Source organism: Cryptomeria japonica, chromosome 9, assembly GCF_030272615.1.
Source record: "Cryptomeria japonica chromosome 9, Sugi_1.0, whole genome shotgun sequence".
NCBI classification, from domain to species: Eukaryota; Viridiplantae; Streptophyta; class Pinopsida; order Cupressales; family Cupressaceae; genus Cryptomeria; species Cryptomeria japonica.
The window spans coordinates 682,566,529-682,594,045 of NC_081413.1; the positions used below are offsets into that span (position 1 = coordinate 682,566,529).

Here is a 27,517-nt window from a genome sequence, read left to right on the forward strand (position 1 = left end):
TGAGTTTCACCTATAGTTTCCTCAAGATTCTCCCTCTGAAGCTCAGGAGTAGGATCTTCTTCTATGTTAGGAGTAGGGATATAGATTTCAGGCTCTATTGTACTTTGGGCTCTTTTGAAGGCTAAGTCTTCTTCAAAGATTACATCCCCACAAAGTTCAACATTTCTCTGACCTTGTATATAGATTCTATAGGCCTTGGATGTTTCACTATATCCTACAAGTATTCCCCTTTTTCCAGAAGATTCTAGTTTCAGTCTTTTCTCTTTAGGTACATGTATATAGACAAGACACCCAAATATCCTAAGGTGGCTGATATCTGGCTTTATTTTAGTAAAGAATTCCTCAGGAGTTTTATCTTCAAGATGGGAGTGAGGACATTTGTTTTGTATATACACAGCAGTGCTAGTTGCTTCTGCCCAAAGATTGACATTTAGATTTTGATCAAGAATCATGGCTTTGGCAGCTTCTACAATTGTCCTATTTTTCCTCTCAGCTACCCCATTTTGTTGAGGATTATAAGGTATTGTTAACTCCCTCTTAATCCCTGAATTTTTACAAAAATCTTTAAATAATTATGATGTGTATTCCCCCCCATTATCAGTTCTTAGGGTTTTAATTTTATTTCCTGAGTATTTCTCTGTTAGTAATTTAAACTCTTTAAACCTATTGAGAATCTCTTCTGATTCTTTACACTTCAGAAGGTAGATCCAAATTTTCCTAGAGTAGTCATCAACAAATATTACATAATACAAAAAAAACCCTAGAAAGGGTACGGGCATAGGTCCACATACATTAGAATGAACTAACTCTAAAACTTTGCTTGTCTTCCTAGTACTATTTTGAAAGGCACCCTTGGTATTTTTACCTAGGGCACATCCCTTGCATGCCTCTGAATGATATTGCTTCAACTTAGGTAGACCTATGACAAGGTTTCCCATAGATGATAAAGCTCTATAATTCAGGTGGCCTACTTCATTTGCATTTGTGGCTTCATGAATTAGGGCTAGGTTGTGCTCTGTGCATAGCTCATACAAATAGCCTCGTCTTTGACCAATGACTTTAGCTTTCTTGATGGAAGAATTCCTTGGCCAAGCCAACACCTTGTTTTCCATGAAGGTTACTTTGTATCCGTTATCTTCTAGTGCTGATATGGAGACTAGATTTCTCTTGATGTCAGGGACATATAGTACTCCTTCGAGTTGCAATGATATGCCTATCTTTAGTTTGATGGTGCAGGATCCAATTCCTCTAACTGGATGTGAGGAATCATCTAATCATCTCCGATAGTCACTTCCTCATCATTCTCCTCTATCATGGAGTCTAGCACTTCTCTAAACCTTGTAATGTGTTTGGATGAGCCACTGTCGATCACCTAGGAGTTAGACTTGTTTGTTGCATGGCTTGTAAGTGCTGAGTAGAGGACATAGTTTTCAGAGTCATCTTCTCTTTTGGATTTTCCTGCTTTGGCAAATGTGGCTTGAAGTTTGGCTCTCTCCGGACATTTTGCAACATAGTGCCCGAATTTGTCACACCTATAGCATTGAATATGTGATAGGTCTTTCTTTGAAGTGTTCTTGCCTTGATGACCTTTCCTCTTCCTAAATTGCTTCTTCTTGGTTTTCTTATTTGTGTTAGTATTTAGGACTTAAAGGTCTTCGTCTATGTTCTTTTGTTTTATTCTCATCTTGTTCAATCTTGTTTCTTCTTGGAGACAATCATCTCTTAATCTTTCAAACTTAGGATATTCGGACCTTGCACTAATGCCTTGAACTAATGTACTCCATCCACTAGGCAACCCATCTAGAGCAATGAGTGTTAACTCTTTGCTTTGGATCTCATAATCAAGAGTTGCTAGTTCATCTCTTAGGGTTGATATCCGCATAAAGTAGGCATTGATTGTCTCCCCTTTGTTCCTGGTGATATGATTTATCTCTCGTTTTAATGCTAGAGTTCGACTTGCATTTGATATCTCAAATGTGCTTTCGAGTGTTTTGAACATTTTATAGGCCGTCTGATGTTTCCTTATGATGGGCATTATGTTGTTTCTCACCCCATCAACTATTATTTTAATGGTCTTTTCATTTCCCTCAATCCATGCTGCTTTGTCACGTTCATTTTCAAGTTGTGCATTTTCAGTTTGAACAAATGAATCCACTTTGTTCTCCCTTAAGATCATCTTGATTCTGAACTTCCAAGCTGAAAAATCATCACCACCTCTGAGTCTGTCTTCGAATCTGATAGCGCTGGCCATTTGAGAAATGTGATGTAGTATATAACCTTGTTCTTAAATTATTCACAAAATCGAATAGCCTCGGGTTCGATCAACTATAGCTCTGATACCATGTAAAGATTATTCAATTTTCAATTGAAGAACAAGTTATATTTTCAATGATGCAATGTTATTATTACTTGCAGATTTACTGTCTAACGATGTCTGATTTTATTTGCAGGCTGTGGGAGAGAGATCATTTGATATTTTCTCTGTCTTCTCCATTTAAACTTATCGGTCTATAGATGAGAATGAACCGATCAATGAATGACTTGATCGGTCATGTCCAAAAGACATGACTGACCAAGGCATTCATTGGTTGGTGCCTCTTCAATATAATCACATCCGAAATCGGTTTTAGTTTGGCATTTAACAAACACTATTCATAAGCAACCCGATAGTGAATCAGTGTTATTAACAAAGCCGAGTTCAATTTATGTTACCCGATAAATGCATTGCGGGTTTATAACATAACAATAACATTATATGTTATCGGGTTTAATTCCCTGATAACATATTAATGTCAATTAATAAATGAATCGACATTAATATGCTATCAGGTTTATTAGCCCGATAGCATATAGATTAATGCTTAACATATATGCACAGTGTTAACAATTGCTAATGACATAATAATCAGTGAAAACATTATAATTTTGTCAATCATCTAATAAAACCCGATAATCATATTCAAATCGGAAAGCATAAAATAGATGAATAAACTATAACAGATTTAAGGAGATCAATTGTAACTATCAAATAGAGTGATGGTTAGAGATGTCTTATCTTGCAGAAGCTATTATGCATTAACAAACATAAGCTTTAAATAGAAAGAGAAAAATTGAAGTACAGAATTATCAAGAAATCATAGTTAGGCAGATTATGAATTACACACCACATGAAATGGAATATGCCATTGATGTTATCTTCAAAAATTTGCATTTAGAAAAGGAAAATCAAGCTTAACTGTTTACAATTGAGGGTGAATAACTGATTGGTTCCATGAATTCTCAGTGACTAGATATTGTAAGCATTATTACAAAAATTGAAATTTGTTCAGATAAATCATGACTCTGCCTCAAAGACAATTAAAACTTTTAAAAATCATGATTTCCTGAATTTATTGGTCAATGCCATTGTTGACCCCAAAATCATGATAAATTGCAATTTGCAATTAATTGTGATATTTAAACTGTATACCAAAACTTCTGATTAAAATAAATAAATCAAAGCATATTCAGAAAAAATTTGACAGATCATCTGCATTTGATTGTACAAGATTGGTTTTTTCAATCAAACTGGATAGACTTTCATCAGCTTTACACCCTCAGTGAATCAGACCTATCATTTCTGCCCACTAGGTAAGGTCCTCAAAGTTTTTTTAATTATTATTTGATTTTAAATTTTTCTTTAGTTCATGTCATTGTTGAAAAACTCAGACTTGGTAGCATAAAATTTTGACTCAGACTCAGGACTTGGAAAAAAAAATGGAAAAGTTAAACCCAAAAAAAATCTTTTGACCCAACTTGGACAACATTCACACCCCCAACTCCCTAGAAAACCTCCCCCAATAGTTTGCACAAAGTCCAAACATTTTTTATTTCATGTGAGACATCTATGAACTTCAAGAACACCAATGTGCCGCTCAAAGCCACTAAAACGATAATGGGATTCTTGTTCTTGCTATCTATCCATCGATCTGATATCAACTACAACCCCTGTATTTTAACAGATGGTCCTAGCGATGGATCACTAGTATCCTTAGTTGTTAAAGTCTTAAGATCGCTTACATTCCAAATGACTCACATGTGATGAAGATGACCTCTCCATCTGAGGGATGTCAAGGCAATTGATTAAAAACTAGATTGATTGATTTAGAGAAGCATGGACCCTGCACTTCCTCATTATAATCTGTGGCCCCCTGTAATTCCTAGCACTAGCAGCAAGGGTCATTAGCTCCCTCCAGTTCTTGTTAATTGTATTTTGTAGGTTGCCATCGTATAAAGAAGATTGTAATTGATTTTCAAGTTTGAACTTTAGAAACAAACTATGTAGTAATGTCCTGAAAACTAATGAAAAAAACATATTCCAAAATTCATGGTGTACTCTCTCTCTCTCCTAGTGCAATTAAATTGTGCTTAAATATAAAAAACAGCAATTCTCTTTTTTGCTGATTTTTCAATGTTTTTTAGATTCCCAATTAATTGACAAAACCCTTGTGTTTTGGTTTGCCAATTTATTCCCAAGAAAAAAATATGCTATTATAATTCTCAATAACTGTGAACATGTTAGAAAGGTATGTACTCAAGAATCAACAAATCCGAGAAGAATACAAAACTTTAATGTTACTTTTAGCTGTTAGAGTTAAACTATCACTTACACGTCCAATATTGAGTCAAAAACTTTATTTAGCTTCTTGCTCAAGGAAGATAAATTTCATATCTAAAGACAATCTTGAATCCATCCAAGGTTCTCACAAAAAATGAAAAAAGCCCATCAAAAATTAGATTCAAAGGCATATAAAGAAATCACCACTAATCCCATTGATGAAGGTTTTAATATACATGGTCATCTTTTTCAAATAATTATTCCATTATCATATCAATCTTCAGATTTATTGTTTATGTGCATGTTCATAATGCTTGCAATAGTTTGAATAAAAGAAGGCATCAATGCTTAAATGACAGATGCCATAAATCTATGCTCACACACCTTCTGAGGACATGTTGTGAAATACAACATACACCAGTCTCATACGCATGTAAAAGGATACGATCAAGAGAAAGGGCATGAGAAGGCCGTTTTTTTGAGCACTCAGAATCCAAAGTTTGCACAGAGCTTTGCAATAGCCTTGACTGCCTGCATGATTAAGATCCCACACAACTTTATCACTTTAAAAGCCTTGAATTATTGTTGTCAACAATATCATATAGCTAATACACCATTTGATAGGCATTAATGCAAAATGAGTTCATTCAAGTGAATATTCATTAAAATTTTATGATTTTTGCAGTGTGTATGTCATATAAAATTCTTTGGAATAAACTGCCTGTATGTTTTTATTCATCAACCTAATTTGTCATACAGCTTGAACAAATTACTATGATGACAGTTCAATAGTATGAACCGCAAATAAAAAACAAGCATGCACTTATCCAGAAGAATTTATTTCATAGAAAATAGAATCATCATCCTGTTAGTCGTTACATCTTCAAAGCACATTTGTATAGAACACTTACCTTGGTGAGTTGGTGCCTGTAATTGTGCGTACCAGCTTCATTTTCATACATTCATGAGAATCCTCCTGAAGAGAGCAATTCAAAGGTCACAACTTAGTTTGTCCTGAGCTGGTGAAAATGGGCATCATAATAATTTTTTGAAGGTTTCTATCCATAAAATACAAAAAAACATGCTTTTATAAACAGGAGGTTGAAACTTATAATACTAAGAATATTCCAGTTTGTTATATGAATATCCACATCTTTGCTAATAGATTCCCTCATTATAAACGTTTTGAAATACATAGAAGAAAACCAAAGACGTGTAATTAACCACTTGTCATGCATTTAAAAGCCAAAATGGCAAAACGATGCTGTAGATGGATAGGTGTATGCATGCCACACTAAGTTGCACCAGGGTTTGCAAATGAAAAGAGGGAAGGTCAATTTACCACAGCTTGACAATGGAGAATACACAAATTCAATGTGATGACACCAGGAATACCATACATGAGATACTAATGGCTATTAGGTTTTTCAGGCTTTTGCAGTGTCCATTGTTAAAGCAGCTTTTGGATATATTAAATGAAAGGAATTAAAAGATCTTGATGTTTTGGCCGCAACTTCAGAACCCATCACAATGAGAAATCCCCTAATGGCTAAAAATCTATACAACCAAGGGTATGCCCTTTCACTTTCAGCAGAAAGAGAATCAAAAATGGCTTCCAGTCTTTGCAAGACTATTGGAAGCAAGTTGCGCAGAGCCAAAGAGCCCCCAAATTGGTGCATACATAAAAAGGCTTTATGTAATTCATTGTTCATATGGAAAAGAATAAATAGGAAAGCAGGTTGTTCTATATGGTCCAGGATTAAGTAGCATTGTAGTGATACTGAAACCTCACCACAAGCAGAGGACACTGGTTGGAATTTGCAGAGAGAAAGACTAAACTTCCAGCAAAAAGATGACAATTATAATTAGAAAGTAGAGGAAGTCCTCAAAACAGAAAATACTAAAAATTTAAAATGGGATGATGGGTTCCGTTAAGATAATGGCAACCTCTCATACAATTGATCAAAACTTTTAAATGATAAAAAAGTACGAAGTACACATGGTTATGGGAATTGAATGATTACAGAGTAAAAGGCCACATAGCCTTGGTTGCATATAATGTATTGAACTTTAGAAAATTTCCCAACATAATCACTTTTTTCCCTTGACAACAGGTCCCAAAGTTGGGCCTGAAACATTGTTTTTGTTTTTCATGCAGTGCAACAAGAAGATACTTTCTGAAACTAATAACTACATTTTATAATGTTTAACCATCTAAAACATCTAAATAAATGCCATATACATTCAAAATTTCAATATAACCAAATGAACTATAATAGATTGAATTATGAAAATAAAAATTATTATAAATGCACAACAGTGATTTCTTAAACAACAATTGTAAAAACACAATTTCCTGCAACTTATTTTTCCTTACAGAATGCGCCACCCAGATATGAAGGGGTTTAAATTTTCCCTGTCCTTAATGAAAACCATTCAGTAGATTTAGGCACAAGCTAGCCATAAACAGAAGACTGGCAGCCATACATCCTCTTCTGTGCACTGCACAATCAACATCCCATCTACCCATCCTTGACCAAGGACCTAATGGGAATTGTAGGCACAAGGCCAAATATGTGCATCTTTTCAAAGCTCACTTTTGTTTTAAAAGACTTAATCCATTCCCCAACAGGGACTCATCAATGTTGAATTACTAACAATTTGAAATTTGAACTAAAATTTTAAAAACTTGGACACCTATCTCTTGAGAAATTTATTGTCATATATATACTAGTAGATTATCGATTGTAGAACCCCTTAAATATATTTGCATTTGTAACCACGTATTATAAGCAGGATAGTTCAACTAGCGATGGATAAGAAGCCTAAATCAATGTCTCAGTAAAAATTACTTGCACATTGAAGTAAGTGGCATTTATCTTAACACCTATTTTAAATTATTACAAACAAAACAATATCATATGTGAGACTTCAAGTTATTACCAACAAAACAATATCACATGTGCAACTTCAACCATATATTTTAACAATCAAATTCCAAACTTGACCCATTGTCTGGTTCCCAATAATAATAACACTATACAAAAACGCCTTATCAGATAAAAAACAATTGAAGAAAATTAAGACGGCAATTTACAATGCTGCTTGCCTTGACTCTTTTGTAATTATCATGATTTTCTTCCCTTGATGAATCATCCACCCTGCAAAATTAACGAGTTCAGATCTATATCAAAAAATCAGACAACTCAAGGAATTGAAAAATTGTCATACGGATAAAATCTAATCTATGATAGGTCAACAGGAGTGTGGTCGAGTGGTTTGTTCGTTTGGTTCTAATGATGGGGACCAATGTTCAACTCTCCCTAAAGGCATCTTAGTGTCGTAGTGCATGCTAAGTGAAGCCCTGCTAGAATTGCAGGTAGAATGCAGCCAAGTAGTGCTGGAGGATGTGGTATTGATGCCACCAAACAGTGCTTAAGGTTGCAGTGGGTGCAATACATGGTACAATTGTGGCAACAATAATCCTGCTGGAATTTAAAGATCGATAGATATATAGCAGCAACTATAAGTAGCAGGGCTGATAATCTCCAAAAAGCTAAAACAAGATGTGCCCCACTTCAAACCACATCTAGTAAACTAAAAGAAGATCTAGTCTGAAAAAATAACCTTTTCTTGGAAGAAATAACATCCCGTCCTTGCAGACCTGAAACATAGAGATGCAAATTGGAGAAATTCATAATTTTCAGTTTTCTTCATATAAATTGAGATTGCTACCAGCAATGTAACATATGCTTGAATAAAAATCTACCTCCTTTCTGTGCATGAACTTGAAAGCTTGAAGATGTAGCTTTCCTTCCACTTGGACTCTTCACAAACAGCTTGCTCCATCTTGTTAAGAGAACCCTCGCCCTGTTGGAGATGTCTGATCTTCAACCCACATCAACAAATTTGTGAAGGTCAAAAAAAAACATGTGTATGCTCAACAAAAATGTCAAATAAAACTAGATACATTAAGTCCTAAATTCAATTCCCTAAATTGCCAGCTTGAATATTATAGGATAATAAATGTGTTCATTAAATAATTTCTGTGAGATTCTACTAAGAAAGTATATTCAAAGAAAAAATGTGAACTCCACTCACAAATCTTAAGTAATAATCCTCACTTCGAAGTTTTGAAAAACAGATGTAAATTAATAGAGAGTTAGAAACAAGCCATCAACGCACTAACAGATACTAAAATTACTGTTTATTCGAATTTTAAACATTTTTTGAGCTCCTGAATACTCTTAAAATGAAGACATGTCGCACAATGCATGCAATGCTTAATAAAAAATCAATAATATGATATGCAATACCGATAATCATGTCATTGTTGTTTTGTAACTATAAAAGAAAATAGGGCTGGACCCTCACGCTACAAGAGGTAGCGTGTCCCTTTAGGGCTGACCCTAAAGGGAGAACACGCCTCACCTCATCTAACAGCAAACAATATAACATGTGGCCCCAAAAGGATTTTCAGCAAAACAATAAAAGGGTTTTTGGCGCCAAAGTTTATGAGGCCGACCACATATTGCATCCCCAGCAGCTCATATAAATAAAGAACATTTTGGTTGCAAATGAGATCATAAAGTTCAATCTGCTCTTAAAAGGAAAGGTGCGAATCTGCTCAAGAAGTGCGAATTATCTCCAGAAGGGTGTGATTTGCTTTGAAGCCTCTCCTTCCAAGGTGATCATCTTTAGGCCTGTATGCTGATGAAGAAGAAGATCTGTAGAACTTTGTTGTATCAGATCCGAACATTGCTGTTTGTATTCTACACAAAACTGAAGGTGATAGGTGCTGCTCTTATCTGCTGTTAAGGTGCTGTAACAAAAGCCCTATCTATGCATTGTATTGTTACAATCTAAAGTGAATACATAGTCAGACCTGTGGGTCTTTATAGCTGGGTTTTTCCTCATCAGAGGTTTTCCCAGGGTAAATGTTTTGAGTCTCTTGTGCACTTGCTTTGTTTTCATGCCTACTTAATCTGAAATTCATTTTATTAATTCTGATTTCTGATCTGAGACATAAAATTCTACAGTCATGACTCATTTTATATTTTGAATTACTTTTTAATTGTTATATAATAGTCAACAAATAAACAGGCTACACAATATAAGCCTCAGAGGCCAAAAGACCAGTCTGCTGGATACAGCAAGTAAACAACTGTGACCAACAAAAAACCAGCAAGGACTAAGATGACAAGCAGCACCTGGAGTACCATTTTGAATCATCAAACATCAGTAGTTCATTATTATTTAGAAACATTTTAATACAATAAAAGTGCAGTTGTGGTAAATTGTGCTTGTATATTTGTTATTTTTTGGGCATTCTATTTAGTATTTCCAACTCCTATTACAATTGACTCTAACTCCATACATTGTTTGGGTATTGTATTCTACGTGTGATATCTTTCTTGTCCTGATCTCTACACTTCCTTCCCTACAATGGGAGACTATTGCTTTCCCAAGTGATTTAAGTAATTTAGTTTTTATACTGCCACCTTAAATCAAACTAGTCGGTAGCACACAAAACTCCACCTTGTTGCAATCAGCCATCTACAGGACTACTCTATTTAAGAAGTTGATGTGTCATACATTCTATTTCCTAATAACAAATGCAAGTTGATCCATGTTTTAGCACATGTCAACAATATTGATGCCTTTTTTACTTCATTATATGTTTATTCTTCATAATATTCTCACATTGGAAACATCTCATTATAGTCAATATATATTACTATTTCAAAAATATATCACAAGGGAGTCATAAATTGCCCCTAAAAGACATCTATTGACCTTGCAAAATTCAAAGGCAAAAACAATTTGAAATCCTCCCATTCCATGACTTGAGGCAAGGGTTATCCAAGGAAATAATATAAACTAAACTTATTGTACTGGCTAAAACCATACCAAATGTAATGAAATGAAATAAAGTTATAAATTAATACTTCAATAATTATTCAGCAAACATCAGATACCAAATGTTTAATTAATGAAAGCCAATAATTATTAATTTCCTCAACTTTTCCTAATAATACTTTTCACTCTCTATCGTAGGCACCAACCCTCCTAGTACTCACCCACTCCCCCTCATGAGGGGGGTCACAACTCCCCAGTTCGGTCCAGGGGAGCTAAAGATGTACCAGAGGGCATCCAGTCAACATCAATAATGGAGGATTTTTTCAACAGAACAACTGGCCTACCTTTTTTATTTTTGTTTTCTGGACGGATGAGTTAACTAATGAAATCAACAGAAAGCAACATCAATTTCAGAACATAAATCTAACCCATGCACTTTTACAGAATAATATAATTATATATAATCAGATGCAACCCAGTGCATAAACAAACTAAATTAAAGTGTAACATACACAAGCTTCCATATTAGAAAATGAAGAAATTTAGAAAAGAATTAAGCCTCTTATATTAATTTTTTAATAGACCAAACTCCATGTAAAATCTCCTCCTTCCAGGAATATTTAGAATCCTGTTTATAAATATAGATTTCCCTTGGAAGAGAAACTCAAAATTCACATCTCTTCAAATTCTAAGAATTAACTGATCTGTAAAATGTTAAGAGATACTCCCCAAACAATCACCAATTACAGATTTCTTATTGTAAAATTTATACTACACCTTCAATCAACTGAATTCTTACTCTAGAAAGCTTTTAAGTTCAGTTTCAATGTTCAAAAATGTAATGAAAAATGGAATAAAATCGTAACACATCCATGCCCACAAAAGAGACTTAACAAACAGATACACCGGGAGAAACCCTTAAAAGAGTGAGCTCTTGCTCCTCATTCCATTAATATCCAGTCATATACAAGAGTTTATATGTCCAAGCGATGAATCGGAACTCTTAAACCAAGTTCTATGGAAACCCTTGTTCTCTTCCAACCATCAAATTTTGGACGAGGTGACGCTCATATTGAGAGCCAACCCTTGCAAAATGTGTTTCATGCTTCTTTAGCCTTTCCCATGTCCATCCTTGGGACCAAACTGAAGTCCATATGTTGGAAAGTCAAACTAAAGTATCCAAACCCTGCAAATTCTTCATTCTGTTCAACTTGTATGAAACTGCCACCTAATGACTACTGGCAGTTACACAACTGCCAGGGCAGTCAAGAAATTGCCTCCTGTTGGAAGCCAGCAGTTTTTTCTCCATTCAGTTTCTGCTCAGTTGAACATCTAATCCCTTGTTTTCTGGCAAGCTTGCGATGCTCTAAATCATCCCAAGGCTACCTCCTAATTGAGAACCGACATACTGGTTTCCAAAACAATCTTACTGATGAATCACAAGACAACTGGTGCAAGAGCACCTAGGTCCTAATTTTCTTGTTTTTGCAAATTTTGGCTTGTACTGACCTTAGCCAAGTAAGTAGTGAATAAGGACTCCAGGAGGGTCCAAGAGTGAGTATTTTGTCAAATGTAGGTCTAGGTGGAGTTCATTTTACCTAGGTTTGCATTTTTGTGAAAATAGTGAGTTTGAGTAGGTGTTTGGCCTTTTGTTGGTCAAAAGTGCTAAAAGTGAAAAAAAGCATTAGAGAGGGTTAAATAGGCCTTAGACATGTTTGAAATATCATATGTGATGACTGGATATAGGTCTCTTAGGTGGAAGAGATCAAAAGTGCAAAAATCATAAAATTGCAAAAAGTTGTCATGACAACTTTTGAAAGTTGTCATGACAATTTTTGTCCTGAAATTGGTTAGCGGTGGATTTGGGAACTTCCCAACGCCATGGAAGGACTCCACATGTGGGAAAGCTATATAAACCCCCTCTTGCACGTTTACCAAGGTTGGTGTACTTGGATTTTGAAAGCAATAATCAGAATACAAGATTTTGGACTGCACTTTTCATTGTTTTTGGTCAATTTTTGCATTCTTTGAAGGTTTAATGGATTGAATCCATGAATCCAATGATGGATTGAGGTTCACTAGTGTGTTGCAGAGTAGGCTTTTCATTTTCAAGCATTGTATTTAGCTTTTACTATTGTCTAAGTGATTTGATTCACAAGTAGCCAGTTTTGGCTTGTAAATAGTCATTCTCTTGTAAATATGGTTGCCCCATGAGTCCCACACGTGTTGCCATCACGACTAGTTGGGACATTGTAAATATGCAGGTTCAAGTGCTGGAGAAGTGTTTGGATATGACTGACACCTCATTCTAAGCGAGTCCAGGAGCAACCCGGTTAGAGAAGAAGAGGTGAAAAAGTGTTGAAGAGTGCAGAGGTGAATGCAAGAATACCATTTCTGAATTTGGAGGAGTTCATGGGGTTGGGGCAGACTTGTATGTACAAGGAGTTGTCTTGAAGAATCCATTTAATAGCAAAACCCCAAATTGCCTATTCACTGCCGGTTAAAGCCCTTGAAAACCCTACAAACCCTCATTTTGGGGTTCATACCTTGTACGGTCAGACCAAGGCCTAAAACCACAAAAATCTATTAGCCATGGGTGTATCATTGAAGAAAAGTTAAACTTGTTTGGGGGTTCTTTGAGTCATTTTCCTCCAAGCCCTAGAAAACCGGTCTAGGAGGCCTAATTAGGCCTAATTCCTTGTAGCTCTTTTCTGGGCAAGATTGTGAAACCAGTAGGAAATCTTAAGGTTGCAATCCACCAATGGACCCCATATGCACTAAAAACATGTTAGAAGACCTTATTACACCTCTGCAACATCTCATATCAATTAGGGGTCATTATGACAAGTTGAGGCTAAGAGGCAAGAATTGAGCACCTAAGAAGCACAGTGAATTGATGGGGTTCCTAACCAAAACACCTGAAGCAAACACCCTAGCAGGGACAAGAATCAAGCCCTAGAAGAGAGTGAGAGGGACTTGGAGGCCTAGAAAGCAACTAGACTTGGTGAGTTGGTGGAATTGAGCAACATCAACTTAGGAAGTGTTGAGCAGGCTAGGTTAATCCCATCAAATTGGTATCAGAGCCTACAAGATTTGGGCTAGTAAGGTTGATGTCCTTGTTGTGAGGAGAGACAGTTGGAGACAACATGGTGACCAATGCTGAATTGGCAAGGAAAGTGGAAGATCAGGAGGAAGAGAACAAGCTCTTGAAGGAAAAATTGGAAAAATTGGAAAGATGGAGAGTAAGCTTGGTGATATTGAGACCAAGGCAGAAGAAGTGTATGTAAAAGTGGAAGGAGTAGAAGGAAAGGGTAAAGAAGTGGCAGAGATAGACAAGATACCTGAACCTGATCCTATCTTAGAGCAAGAACCTTTCTTGAAGGCATTAAAGGCCTTGAGTGGCAAGTCACTAGAAGGATTGCCATTGTTCACTGGCAAGATGGAGGCAGAAGTGTTCCTAGAATGGATAGAAGGTATGGAGAACCACTTTGAGTGTGAATGCATAACTGAAGCCCAAAGAGTTAGGGTAGCCAAGTCCTGGATGAGGGGCGTTGCTCTTACATGGTGGCAGTTTGTACAAGATGAGAGGAAGAAAATGGGCAAAGCACCCATCTCTTCTTGGAAAGGGATGTTAGTTAAAATCAAAGAAGTCTATCTCCCTAATGACTATGAAGTGCAAATTCATAGGAAGAGGCAAAACTTAGGGTAGAAAGATCTTGATGTCAGTAGCTACACCGAAAAGTTTCACAAACTTAGCCTTAGATCTCATGTGGTAGAAGAGGAGAGTCTCAAGGTTGCTAGGTACCTAAATGGCCTACGGTGGAACATCCAAGAAGAAATCAGTTTGATGAGCCCAAAAACAGTTCATCAAACTTTTCAACTTGCCCTTAAGGTGGAACGAAAAACTGAAAAGAAGACATGACTCAAGCAACAATAGGGGCAGAGGTAAAGGAAAAGTAAATAGAGGCCATAAAGGAGGCTTTGGTGGAAGAAGTTCTAGACAAAGAACACAAGGAGAGTCTAAACTCATTGAGCAGCAAGATAGTGGCAGTAGTAGAGGAGGATTCAATAGAGGAAGGGGATCAAACAGTGGTTCCAGAGGAAGATCTAGTAGCCAAGGTAGAGGTTCCTCATACTTTGCAAAAATGAAGTGTTACCATTGTAACCAACTTGGTCATCCAGCATATAGGTGTCCAGAGAAGGGATTATCATCACATGGTGGTGAAAGAAGAGTGAGCTATCTTCAAGAAGAGTCTTCAAGCAGCAAGACTTCAGAAGTTGCCTTAGAATCAAAAGTAGGTGACAACTTGATGATAAGGAGAACTTTGATCAAAGAACCGGTCAGTGATCATTGATTCAGGGTCTACAGACAACATTGTGTCAGAAGAGGCAGTGAGCAAGCTCAAATTGCAGAGGATACCTCACAACAACCCTTATAGAGTCACCTGGTTGAACAAAGGACAACGTGTTCTTGTTAATGAGCAAGCATGGGTGGATTTTACCATTGGGAGGTATAAGAACAAGGTGTTATGTGATGTCTTACCCATGGATGCATGCCATCTTCTATTAGGAAGACCATGGCAATTTGATAGACAAGCTATCCATGATGGAGCCAAGAATGCATATTCATTCAAGAAGGATGGAGTCACATTCAAGATTCAGTCTATCCTTGAGGAAGGTGAAAAAAGGGCAGCAGGTCCTAATGTTCTTTTGGTGAGTGAAAAGCAGTTCTTAAAGACACTTGAGGAAGGTGAAGGCATAGGGTTTGCACTTGTGATGAAGCCCAAAGAAGAAGACAAGAAAGAGCAACAACATTTACCAATAGAGGTGCAAGAATTGTTGAAGAAATTCAAAGGTATAGTAAGTGAAAGACAGCCAGCCACCTTACCTCCTAAAAGAACCATAAGCCATCAAATAGACTTCATTCCCGAAGCATCCTTGCCTAATAAGGCAGCCTATAAAATGACTCCTCAACAAAACGTTGAAATTGCCAAGCAAATCCAAGAGCTCTTAGACCAAGGCCTAATTAGGAATAGTATTAGCCCTTGTGCTGTCCCTACCGTGTTGGCACCAAAAAAAGGTGGTACTTGGAGATTGTGTACTGATTCTAGAGCCATAAATAGGATCACCATCAGATATAGGTTCCCTATTCCTAGAATAGAAGACCTAATGGATTGTTTAGGGGAAGCCAAGTACTTTACCAAGATTGACCTTAAGAATGGCTATCATCAAATAAGAATCAAGGAGGGTGATGAATGGAAGACTGCATTTAAGACTACTGAAGGTCTTTATGAGTGGCTTGTAATGCCATTTGGCTTATCCAATGCTCCAAGCACCTTCATGAGACTCATGAATGAGGTGATGAAGGACTTCATAGGTAAATTTGTGGTAGTATATCTTGATGATATTCTCATTCTTAGTAAGGATAGAGCAGCACATATTAGTCATTTGCAAGATGTATTACAAAGATTATATGATGAGAAGCTAAACCATGAATTTGGAGAAATGTGAGTTTGTTAAGCAAGAATTGGTTTACCTTGGGTTTGTGTTATCTCAAGGAAACTTCAAGATGGACCCAAGCAAGGTTGAAGCCATTGTAAGTTGGCCTACTCCTAGATCAGCAACAGAGGTGAGAAGCTTCCATGGATTAGCCCAGTACTACCGGACGTTTATTAGGCAGTTCGGTGCTATATGTGCCCCAATGCTAGATACCATTAGAGGTGGTATGAAGGCCAAATTTCAATGGAATGAAGCAGCAAACAAAGGTTTTGAAACCTTGAAGGAGAAAATAGCCACCCAACCGATACTAGTGTTGCCTAGTTTTGAGAAACTTTTTATTGTAGAGTGTGATGCAAGCAATGTTGCAGTAGGTGCTGTCCTAAGACAGGAAGGAAGACCAGTAGCCTTCCATAGTGAGAAGCTAAGTGATGCTAAGAGGAAATACTCCTCTTATGATCTTGAGTTGTATGCTTTGGTGCAAGCATTGAGAAAATGGAGACACTATCTCCTACCCAAAGAATTTGTGGTGTACACGGATAACCAAGCATTGAGTTTTCTGAATTCCCAAGACAAACTCAGTCACAAACACATGAAATGGGTGGAGTATATGCAGGCCTATACTTTCACCATTAAGCACGAGAAAGGGCAGCAAAATCGTGTAGCTGATGCACTAAGTAGGAGGCTCTTGACAGTCCAAGAAATTCAGTTGAGAAGCATAGGTGTGGATAGTTTTAAAGATTTGTATGCAGAGGATGAAGACTTCTCAAGTGCTTACCAAGTATGCAAGGATTATCAAAATCATTTCCATAGTGAATACTCAGATTTCACTTTACAAAATGGGCTATTGTTCAAAGGTGGACAACTTTGTGTGCCTAAAGGCTCAATGAGGGAAAATCTTATACAAGAGAAACACAATGGCAGCCTTAGTGATTATTTTGGAGTCAATAAGACTCAAGAATTGGTTCAGAGATTCTATTATTGACCAAGGATGAATCAAGATGTGAAGAGGTATGTGGAGACTTGCATAGTTTGCCAAAAAGCTAAGGGTACTTCAACAAATGCCGGTTTGTATCAACCACTTCCCATCCCAAGTAGACCATGGGAATGCATTAGCATGGACTTTGTGGTAGGTTTGCCAAAGACAAAGCAAGGATATGACAGTATTTATGTCATTGTGGACAGATTTAGCAAAATGGCTCACTTTGTGCCTTGTAAGACCACTCATGATGCATGCCACATAGCTCAGTTGTTCTTTAAGGAAATAGTAAGGATACATGGTTTACCATTAAGTATAGTTTCAGATAGAGACTCCAAATTTACAAGTCGTTTTTGGAAAACATTATGGCAAAGCTTGGCACAAATCTCTCTTTTGGATCAGCCTACCATCCACAAATAGATGGGCAGACCGAGGTGGTGAATAGAAGTTTGGGAAACTTGTTGAGATGCCTTACCAAGGAGTATGGGCAGACATGGGATCAAGTACTTGCTCAATCTGAATATGCATACAATGACACCATAAATAGGACTATCGGTAAAAGCCCTTTTGATGTAGTCTATGGTGTGCACCCAAGAGGCATTTTTTAGTTGAGGGATTTAGGAAGTGCAGCAATCAGAAGTGGATATGCAGAGGACTTTGCTCAGTCCATGAAGGAGGTCCGTGAATCAGTTAGGCAAGCTTTGAAGGAGAACACAAGCAAAATAAATCAAAAAGTTGATGAAAAGAGGAGAAATCTACAATTTCAAGTGGGGGATCTTGTTATGGTGCACTTGAACAAAGCAAGGCTACAGCAAGGTGTGCCAAACAAGTTGCAGATGAGGAGGATAGGTCCATGTGCCATTCTAGCTAAGTATGGTGAAAATGCATACAAAGTAGATCTTCCTACTCACATAGGCTTGTCACCGGTTTTTAACATAGCAGACTTGGTTGCATACAAGGGGCCAGTCCGAGATGTAGAATGCAGTCCCACAGAGATTTTAGATGATGTGCATAACCTTCAGTTACCGGCCAAGCCTGATCCTAAGGCCGAGAAGGTGTTAAGTTCAAGAATTGCTAAGAAGACTAGGCATCAAGCCTATTGGGAGCACCTCATTAAATGGCAGGGAATGGATGATGCCGAGGCTACATGGGTGATGGAGTCAGAGTTCCAGAAGCTTGGCATTGATCCAACACTGATTCCTCAAGAGGTGAGATGATCTCTTTTTGTTAGGGAGAATGGTGCAGGAGCACCTAGGTCCTAATTTTCTTGTTTTTGCAAATTTTGGCTTGTACTGACCTTAGCCAAGTCAATAGTGATAAGGACTCCAAGAGGGTCCAAGAGTGAGTATTTTGTCAAATGTAGGTCTAGGTGGAGTTCATTTTACCTAGGTTTGCATTTTTGTGAAAATAGTGAGTTTGAGTAGGTGTTTGGCCTTTTGTTGGTCAAAAGTTCTAAAAGTGGGAAAAAGCATTAGAGAGGGTTAAATAGGCCTTAGACATGTTTGAAATGTCATATGTGATGACTGGATATAGGTCTCTTAGGTGGGACAGATCAAAAGTGCAAAAATCATAAAATTGCAAAAAGTTGTCATGACAACTTTTGAAAGTTGTCATGACAATTTTTGTCCTGAAATTGGTTAGTGGTGGATTTGGGAACTTCCCAACGCCATGGAAGAACTCCACACGTGGGAAAGTTATATAAACCCCCTCTTGCACGTTTACCAAGGTTGGTGTACTTGGATTTTGAAAGCAATAATCAGAATACAAGATTTTGGACTGCACTTTTCATTGCTTTTGGTCAATTTTTGCATTCTTTGAAGGTTTAATGGATTGAATCCATGAATCCAATGATGGATTGAGGTTCAGTAATGTGTTGCAGAGTAGGCTTTTCATTTTCAAGCATTGTATTTAGCTTTTACTATTGTCTAAGTGATTTGATTCACAAGTAGCCAGTTTTGGCTTGTAAATAGTCATTTTCTTGTAAATATGGTTGCCCCATGAGTCCCACACGTGCTGCAATCACAGCTAGTTGGGACATGGTTGGCAACCTTCTGTACATTGTAAATATGCAGGTTCAAGTGCTGGAGAAGTGCTTGGATATGACTACCCGGTTAGAGAAGAAGAGGTGAAAAAGTGTTGAAGAGTGCAGAGGTGAATGCAAGAATACCATTTCTGAATTTGGAGGAGTTCATGGGGTTGGGGCAGACTTGTATGTACAAGGAGTTGTCTTGAAGAATCCATTTAATAGCAAAACCCCAAATTGCCTATTCACTGCCGGTTAAAGCCCTTAAAAACCCTACAAACCCTCATTTTGGGGTTCATACCTTGTACGGTCAGACCAAGGCCTAAAACTACAAAAATCTATTAGCCATGGGTGTATCATTGAAGAAAAGTTAAACTTGTTTGGGGGTTCTTTGAGTCGTTTTCCTCCAAGCCCTAGAAAACCGGTCTAGGAGGCCTAATTCCTTGTAGCTATTTTCCGAGCAAGATTGTGAAACCGGTAGGAAATCTTAAGGTTGCAATCCACCAATGGACTCCATATGCACTAAAAACATGTTAGAAGACCTTATTACACCTCTGCAACATCTCATATCAATTGGGGGTCATTATGACAAGTTGAGGCTAAGAGGCCAGAATTGAGCACCTGAGAAGCACAGTGAATTGATGGGGTTCCTAATCAAAACACCTGAAGCAAACACCCTAGTAGGGACAAGAATCAAGCCCTAGAAGAGAGTGAGAGGAACTTGGAGGCCTAGAAAGCAACTAGGCTTGGTGAGTTGGTGGAATTGAGCAACATCAACTTAGAAGTGTTGAGCAGGCTAGGTTAATCCCATCAACAACAAGGCTTCCACAAGTTGCTGACTGGAAAATTTATTGAGGGAAAATAATTTTTATTTTAAAAAAATAATACAAGTTTATCTTTAAAATCTACCTGACTTTGACAAACCACCAATTTCACCTCAAAATACAAATTATAGAAAGACTAGGATAATGCTATAATAACTGTCAAGTACCATTACCATATATTTTACTGCCAATGCCTACAATTCACCTTTATAGACGAAGTGTAATAACCCCTAACTTTTGTTTTTTGAGAAGAACCCTTCAAATATGTCTCCTCACTTAGAACTAGGTTCTTTGGTATTTCACATGTCATTACAAAAAATCTAATTCTTAAACAATGACACTTTAAACTGTATAGAAATGCATCTTAAAGCAATAGTCAAATCTTAAAATACCCATCTTTTAATCCCCCTTTTCTATTGTCCTTCCAGCCATACTTCTAAAACTCAATAAGTACTTACAAGATTTCGAAACTGACAAATAAGTCACCTATGGCTCAAAAGCCCACCCATCAAACTTAACTAGCACAAAAACAATTCAAAGGGGCACTCTTTTATTGGCTTGAAGATTCAGCATTTCTTGACTAACATTCAAGAGAGTTCAAATCATAATAATTTCTTGAGCTGCTCTATTCTTCACAATGTGCTAGGTGCACAACCTTTTCTCAGAGGTACTGATTGGAATTGAGACAAGCACCATGAATGAGGACGGCTGCTGCAAATTGTTTGGTGCTATAACAATATATCATTCAATATCGGGAGTAGCCCATATTGGAATACATTGATAAAAGCATTGAACATATATGATAAAGGATATAAGATACTGACTTTGCATTATTTAAGTGAACCATTGCTAAATGAAGTTGTTTAATATATACAAATAATATTAAAAGACCAGAAGAGAATATAAAGGAAAAAGGGTTGAAGCATTTTAATTTATGGGCTGACAAATGGTGGCAATAGGACCCTAATTAACTTTCCAATGGCTTCCAAAGGCATATTGTTGTTCTTTGGGACTATAGATGTTGCACACAAAGTCAAGAATTCAAAGAGTTTAAGCAACTTGTTGGAAGCGATGTTGTTAATGTTGTCACCATATGTAGCCACATGGAGACGTATTCAAGAGATGAATCTCAATAGTTGTGGGGCCCTTGTATTATACCCATTATACATTAATCCAATACTTGAGGATATAGGGATAACTGGATGAGTCCAAAGTGTAGTTGAAGACACAATAAACATCACAAAATTTATCTAGAACCAAACTCCAATGCTTAGCTTGATGAGAGCACAGCAAAAGGAAGGAGCCTATGCAATCAATGGTCACAATATTTGCCAAAAACTCTATCACATTGTAAAGCATTACAAGGGCACTACTGTCAACATGGCAAAAATCGTATTGCTACAACTCTATCCGGCCAACACAGAATAGAATGTTATCGCTGAGTATCCTATCCTCTCTTGAAATAAGGGATCCCTAATGCTGTTTTAGTTGATCAAAGGGGACAACCTCAAGGTTCCAAATGTCAGGTCATGACTGCGGGATAACTCAACGGTTGATGTGTTTTGAGGGAGCACAAGGGGCCTACACCTCCGCCTTGGTGAAATTCAGGAATTCTAATGAAAATTCGTGATTCTAGGTGCTTTGCTTCTCTCCTCAATTGGGCAGATCAAACAAAATTGGGGGGTCCCCTGCAAAAAGAGGGGTGTGTGTGCAGAACGCACAGCCACTACCTTCTCAAGTAGATGTTTGTGAGACATCACTGGTTGGAATCTACATATTGTATGAGAGCATAAGAGATAAGAAGAAAAATATTCAATGATGTGTTTGCCAAGGGCACAAAAGATGTAGTACCCAAAATTTTAAACACTATTCAATTTTGGCATACTTCGAACTTTTGTTTATATTTTGCTATTAATATGGATATTGTTTTGTGTAATTGGAAAATCAGCAACACAAGATAAATTATAGCATTAATAGTTTCTCCTTTCGGTTAAATTATGAATTGATATGAGGATGATCGACAATTTAATTTAGATTCTTAATCAGATTTTATATTGGTATTTAATTATGAATGTTTAAGAGATGTGATGATAGTACATTGACTCCATTTGTATATGTGAGCTATGATGCAAGTATCCATCCCTAGCTGAAGGGAGAATATCATGGTGGATGGTGTCATCATATTGGAACAATGCATTGGGCACATAGGAGGTTACCTAGTCTAGTTGGACAAACTAGAGGTTGTAGCTTTTCCTAGATGGTCTTAGTAGCCATTGTCACATACATTGATCCTCTTTATTCCTGAATTCCTTGAGTTGTGTTGAAATGTGTCATTATCAAGGATGGTTCAAGTGGGCCAAAATTTGTAAGTTGGAAATCACCAACAAGTTTGTCAGAAGTATTGTCATTTTCTTATGTTTGATGTTTTTTCTGTGTTATCTAGTATAAATCCACATGGTTTTTTTATATATAATAAGTAATATGAAAATACTAACTATCATAATTTGGGCCATCCATGGCAAAATCTAATGCGATATAGCCAAAGCAGCAAAAACATCTCCATTTTATAACTAAACATAGGTTCAAATATAAAAGGGTAACCCAAGCTATATATGTGAATACCTAAAAAATATTTGTTTTGTTAATTGGTATCAAATTTTACAAGGATAGCGTAACTAGCTTCTAATGGTGTATTGGTTATGCTAGAAATATTTGGAAGGTCCAATCTATTCACAAATTTCAAACTATAAGAATTAATGATTATGGAAGCCATTTTAGCACAAGGGAGTTGTGGTCACCATCCCAACATTCTAGTGTTGGTATGGCATGGTGGCAGCCATGCCATTCCTACTTACGAATCATAAAAATTCCTACATCCTCTCCAATGGAGGTCAATGAGCACTACCCAAGCTTATTAGCATGCAATTCCCAAACAAAATTATTGTATAGCAGAGGTATTTCAAAAATAAGCATTGGATGGAGGAGGACAACAAGAAAAAGAAGCGACAGTTCTTTGAAGGTTTTAGGAAGGGTGATCGACTATGTCAATTTGGAAGATCATGTGATGTTTGTTGAGAACATAAAGTAACCAATTTTATTGCATATGGAAATATGGAATGGTTAACATTCTGAAGATGTTGTGCTTATTCATTTACTTACAATTTGTGTTTTTATTGCTTAATGGAAGACTTGTATTGTATTGAGATCTTCCTTGTTCTATTACTTTGTACAATGGTTGTGTATAGTTACTTATAGACTAGCAAAGCCATAAGAAATTTGGAATCATTTAAATATTGGAAGTGGAACAATAGGGAAGACCAATAGATCATTTGTGGTATTTGAAGAATTATAAACATTTAATTGTACAAGGCCATTGGACCCAAAATCTACTTTTTAAAACCTATAACATTTAATAGAATTTAATAATAATAAAATTACAATACAAAAGAATTAAAAAAAATTAAATCAAATTATAAAAGAATATAATTAAAATTTAATTAAGTTAATGAATGGTCAAAAGACATGAAATGAATTTAAAACCTATAACATCTAATAGGCCATTGGACCCAAAATCTACTTTTTAAAACCTATAACATTTAATAGAATTTAATAATAATTAAATTAAAATACAAAAGAGTACAAAAAAAATTAAATCAAATTATAAAAGACTATAATTAAAATTTAATTAAAATTTATCAAAAGACATGAAATGAATTTAAAACCTATAACATTTAATAGGCCATTGGACCCAAAATCTACTTTTTAAAACCTATAACATTTAATAGAATTTAATAATAATTAAATTAAAATACAAAAGAATACAAAAAAATTAAATCAAATTATAAAAGACTATAATTAAATATAATTATAGTTTAATTAAGTTAATGAATTGTCATAAGACATGAAATGAAAATTTGAGACTCCCTCAAACATGGGATATAAAAGGGGTAAGAAAACCTCATTTGAAAGGGGGAAGAGAAAAAGGAAGAATGAAGGGAGCATGAAAATCAAGGAAAGATTAATGGAAGAAGAAAAGGAATGGGAAGTAGATAAGGAAGTGGCTCTTTCAAATGGCAGAAATCACGAAGGGTTGCACTCTTTCAAATGGCAGAAATCGTGAAAGGTTGTGTCTCTTGCCAAAGGGCATACCTCATGATGAGGTCTGACCTCTCCCTCACATTGGGAGATATAAAGAGAAGAAGGTTCATTTGAGGAGGGCAAGATAAAGGAGATCAAGAGAAATCTGAATAAATAAATGATATTCAGCATACAGTCCGTGTGCATTATATGGGTGTTTGGCTCTAATGCATAATGCATGGATCATGATCTTACTGATTTGCATGGATGTAATTAACATATTATAGTTAATATATATATATATATATATATATATATATATATATATATACACGGATGTAATTAACATATTATAGTTAATATATATATCTGTGTGTGTGTGTGTGTATTTCTATCATTAATTAATAATGATGGAGATTCCTTTGAAGCTTCAGCCAATCTACCATCTCATTATGGAGGGGGATAGGGTGCATACAAGGAAGGCAAGTGCATCATTTGAAGAATTCTAGGGTAAATTAAATTAAGTCCTAATAGGGGACATTACATGTCGGTTGGGAACATTAACTAACCAATTTCATTGCATATGGAATGGTTAACATTCTTAAAATGTTGTGCTTATTCATTTACTTACAATTTATGTTTTTATTGCTTAAATGGGAGACTTCTATTGTATTGAGATCTTTGTTCTATTACTTTGTACAATGGTTGTGTATAGTTACTTATAGACTAGCAAAGCCATGAGAAATTTGGAATCATTTAAATATTGGAAGTGGAACAATAGGGAAGACCAATAGATCATTTGTGGTATTTGAAGAATTATAAACATTTAATTGCACAAGGCCTTAATTGTACAAGGCCATTGGACCCAAAATCTACTTTTGAAACCTATAACTAATAAGCAAGAGAAAAACCTTACGACCATAGATTTGAGATATGATAATAGTCACAAAAATGACTATTATTGTCTTGTATTTAGTGTTATGCAAAATTGACAATAAACACAAAGCAAAAACATATATTGTGATTCGTGAACAATAATACCCAATTATCTATTTATATCTTATTTGTCTTGAGCTCGTGAGTCAATCAATAAGAGACTCATATATTAAGAGAAAGCCATTAACATGTGGTTGCACTTTATTTGGGATATATGTTTATATGAACTTGAATATGTAGTAACAGTTTATCAATGAAATCCAATATCATAAATAATAAACTTTAGACACTTCAATTGTATTTTATACATACAAACACATGCAAATACGCATTTGAATGCATGCCTTCATGGTTGAATCATGGACACAACAAATTTTCCAAACATTAAAAAAGATATAAATTTGTAAATAATCTTTAAAAACATAGAACTTAGAAGTCATGAGTATATTTTCCTTCATTTTTAGATCCAAAAACAAGTTTAATTGACAACACAATGTCATACAATTATAACTTACATGTCCATTCGAATAGTTTACAAAATATATATCTATATAAATAAAAAACCTTTAACATTTTCAAGAATGATCTAGCTTGAAGAAGGAAGGATTGGGCAAACCCACATCTCACAAGCATTATGAAAAAGAAAAGGTGATTTCAATAGCTTCAAGTTGGGAAGACCAAATAGATAAGTTGCCTAACAATCGAAAGCCCTAGCTAAGGTGGCAAATGAAAATCAAACCCAAATTTTGATCATGCAATTACCACATTTTGGAAAACCCCACATGATTACAATGGAATGCAAATGTAAGTTATCCATAAAGAATTTATAGCTCACAAACTCAAACTTAAGGATTGAAATCACTAAGATTCCAAAGATATAATTCAAAGGAAGGCTAGCTTGAGGAATGGAATGACTGAGATACAATCCTTTATCTTGGAAAATAACAATCTCACATGGAAGAAGAGAAGGCTTTCTCTACACAATTAGATGACATATACAAATGTGATGAGATCTTTTAGAAACAAAATCTAGGATCAAATGGATCCAAGAGAGCAACAAAAATACTAAGTTCTTCCATTTGTCCTGAAAAATTAGGAGACAAAGAAACTACATCTCTAAGATCAATAAAATAGCAGCATCATTGAGGACCTATAGGTTCATAAGGCATCTTTGGCTTCCTTCTAGGAAAAAGATTTCCAAGGATAATGAAGGAAAAGTAGGACCTCTTCCTCTAATCATTACCTTCTCAAATTGGTAATACAAGAATGAGATGATTAGGCAGATCTCAAAGGATGTCCATGTGGCTCTCTATGAAATGGTTGGTGATCATATTATCGGGCCCAATGGATTTCTAGCTCTATTTTTCCAAGAGTCCTAAAAGTTTTTTTTTACTTTTGTTACTCTCATTCCAAAAAGAAATGAAGCCCTCAAACTAGATTATTTCAGAATGCCCTATGCGATATAATTTACAAAGATATATCCAAATTGATTGCCAATAGAATAAAAAAGATTCTATTTATTTTCTTTCTAAGGAGAAAGGGGGATTTGTAAAAGGTAAACAAATCATGAATGGGATTGTTACTATTCATGAACAAGTTTATTCTTTACAATCCAACAAGAAAAAAGGTATGTTCCTCAAATTGGATATTTCTAAAGCTTTTGATAGAGTCAACTAGAGCTTTCTAAATTATATCTTGGAGAAATTATATTTGGTTTTAGCTTTGATTGGAGAGCCTAGGTCAAAGGATGCTATTCTTTTGCTAATTTCTTTGTACTAATGTAAGATTCTATAGAAGGGTTCTTCATAGCTTCATACTAGTTAGGTCAAGGTGATATGCTCTTTCTCCATCATTTTAACTCATATATATATATAGGATAATTGGAAAAGGCTTAACTAATCAACAATTTGCAAATGACAGCATGCTCTTTCCAACTCCTACAATTAGAGAATGGAAAGTTATCAGAGATCTCCATGCCAATTATGAGCAAGCTTCAAGTCAAAAAGTAAACAAAGAAACACCCAATGTTTTATGTTTCAATATCAAGATTCAAATAGAGGATTTCCTTCGCAAATGTTGGTCTTTGTAATTATTACCTAGGATTTCCATTGTACATTAGGGACAGTAACAAGAATCTTTGGTTTACAATTTTAGAAAGGATTAGCCAACTCCTAGATGGATGGAAGGGAGCATAAGTCTCTACTACAAGACAAGTGGTGCTCTTGAAGGTATTGTTTCAACCTATCCCTATACAAACATTCCTCAATGGTTTCCCCTAGAAGCGTGATTTCTAAAGTTACCATACCATGTGGAATTTCCTCAATAGCAACACTAGGTATCAATTCAATACCCCCTTGTCTCCTAGGATATGATCCAAGGTGGTCTAAGCCTCAAGGATATTAGAACATTCAACCAATAAAGATGCCTCCCAGACTAAAATTCTTCGAGATACGTAATTATCCAACGTGCATTCTCCTAAGGGATGATCACCCAAAAGGATTGGTGACTTCGGAAGGAATGAAAGAGGTTAAAAATATAATTAGCTGATTTGGCCTCTAGAATATCCATGATGGCAGAAAGACCTCCTTTTGGGATAACAACTAGGCTTTAGACAAGTCTCACAAAGAAAATGTCAAACTCTACAGGTTGGGGTACCATCTCAAAACTTATCAAGCATTAAAGTGAAATATTATTGAAGGCAAAGGTGAAGTTTGCATTTTCTAGAT

The 27,517-nt window shown here is 35.9% G+C and overlaps 1 protein-coding gene across 2 annotated transcripts in view; it reads right to left on the reverse strand.

Moving 5' to 3' along the window:
* Positions 1–27,517, reverse strand: part of LOC131073974 (homeobox protein LUMINIDEPENDENS) — a 78,274-nt gene that overhangs the window by 13,563 nt on the left and 37,194 nt on the right. The window contains exons 7-11 of one of the 2 annotated variants that reach the window (XM_058010509.2): positions 8,367–8,480; positions 8,225–8,261; positions 7,707–7,758; positions 5,509–5,573; positions 5,043–5,128 (exon numbers count right to left, since the gene is read on the reverse strand). In XM_058010509.2, the coding sequence (XP_057866492.2) occupies positions 5,043–5,128; positions 5,509–5,573; positions 7,707–7,758; positions 8,225–8,261; positions 8,367–8,480 (354 nt within the window). Of the gene's footprint in view, positions 1–5,042; positions 5,129–5,508; positions 5,574–7,694; positions 7,759–8,224; positions 8,262–8,366; positions 8,481–27,517 lie in introns of both variants that reach the window. The other variant, XM_058010508.2, reaches the window with a different exon arrangement.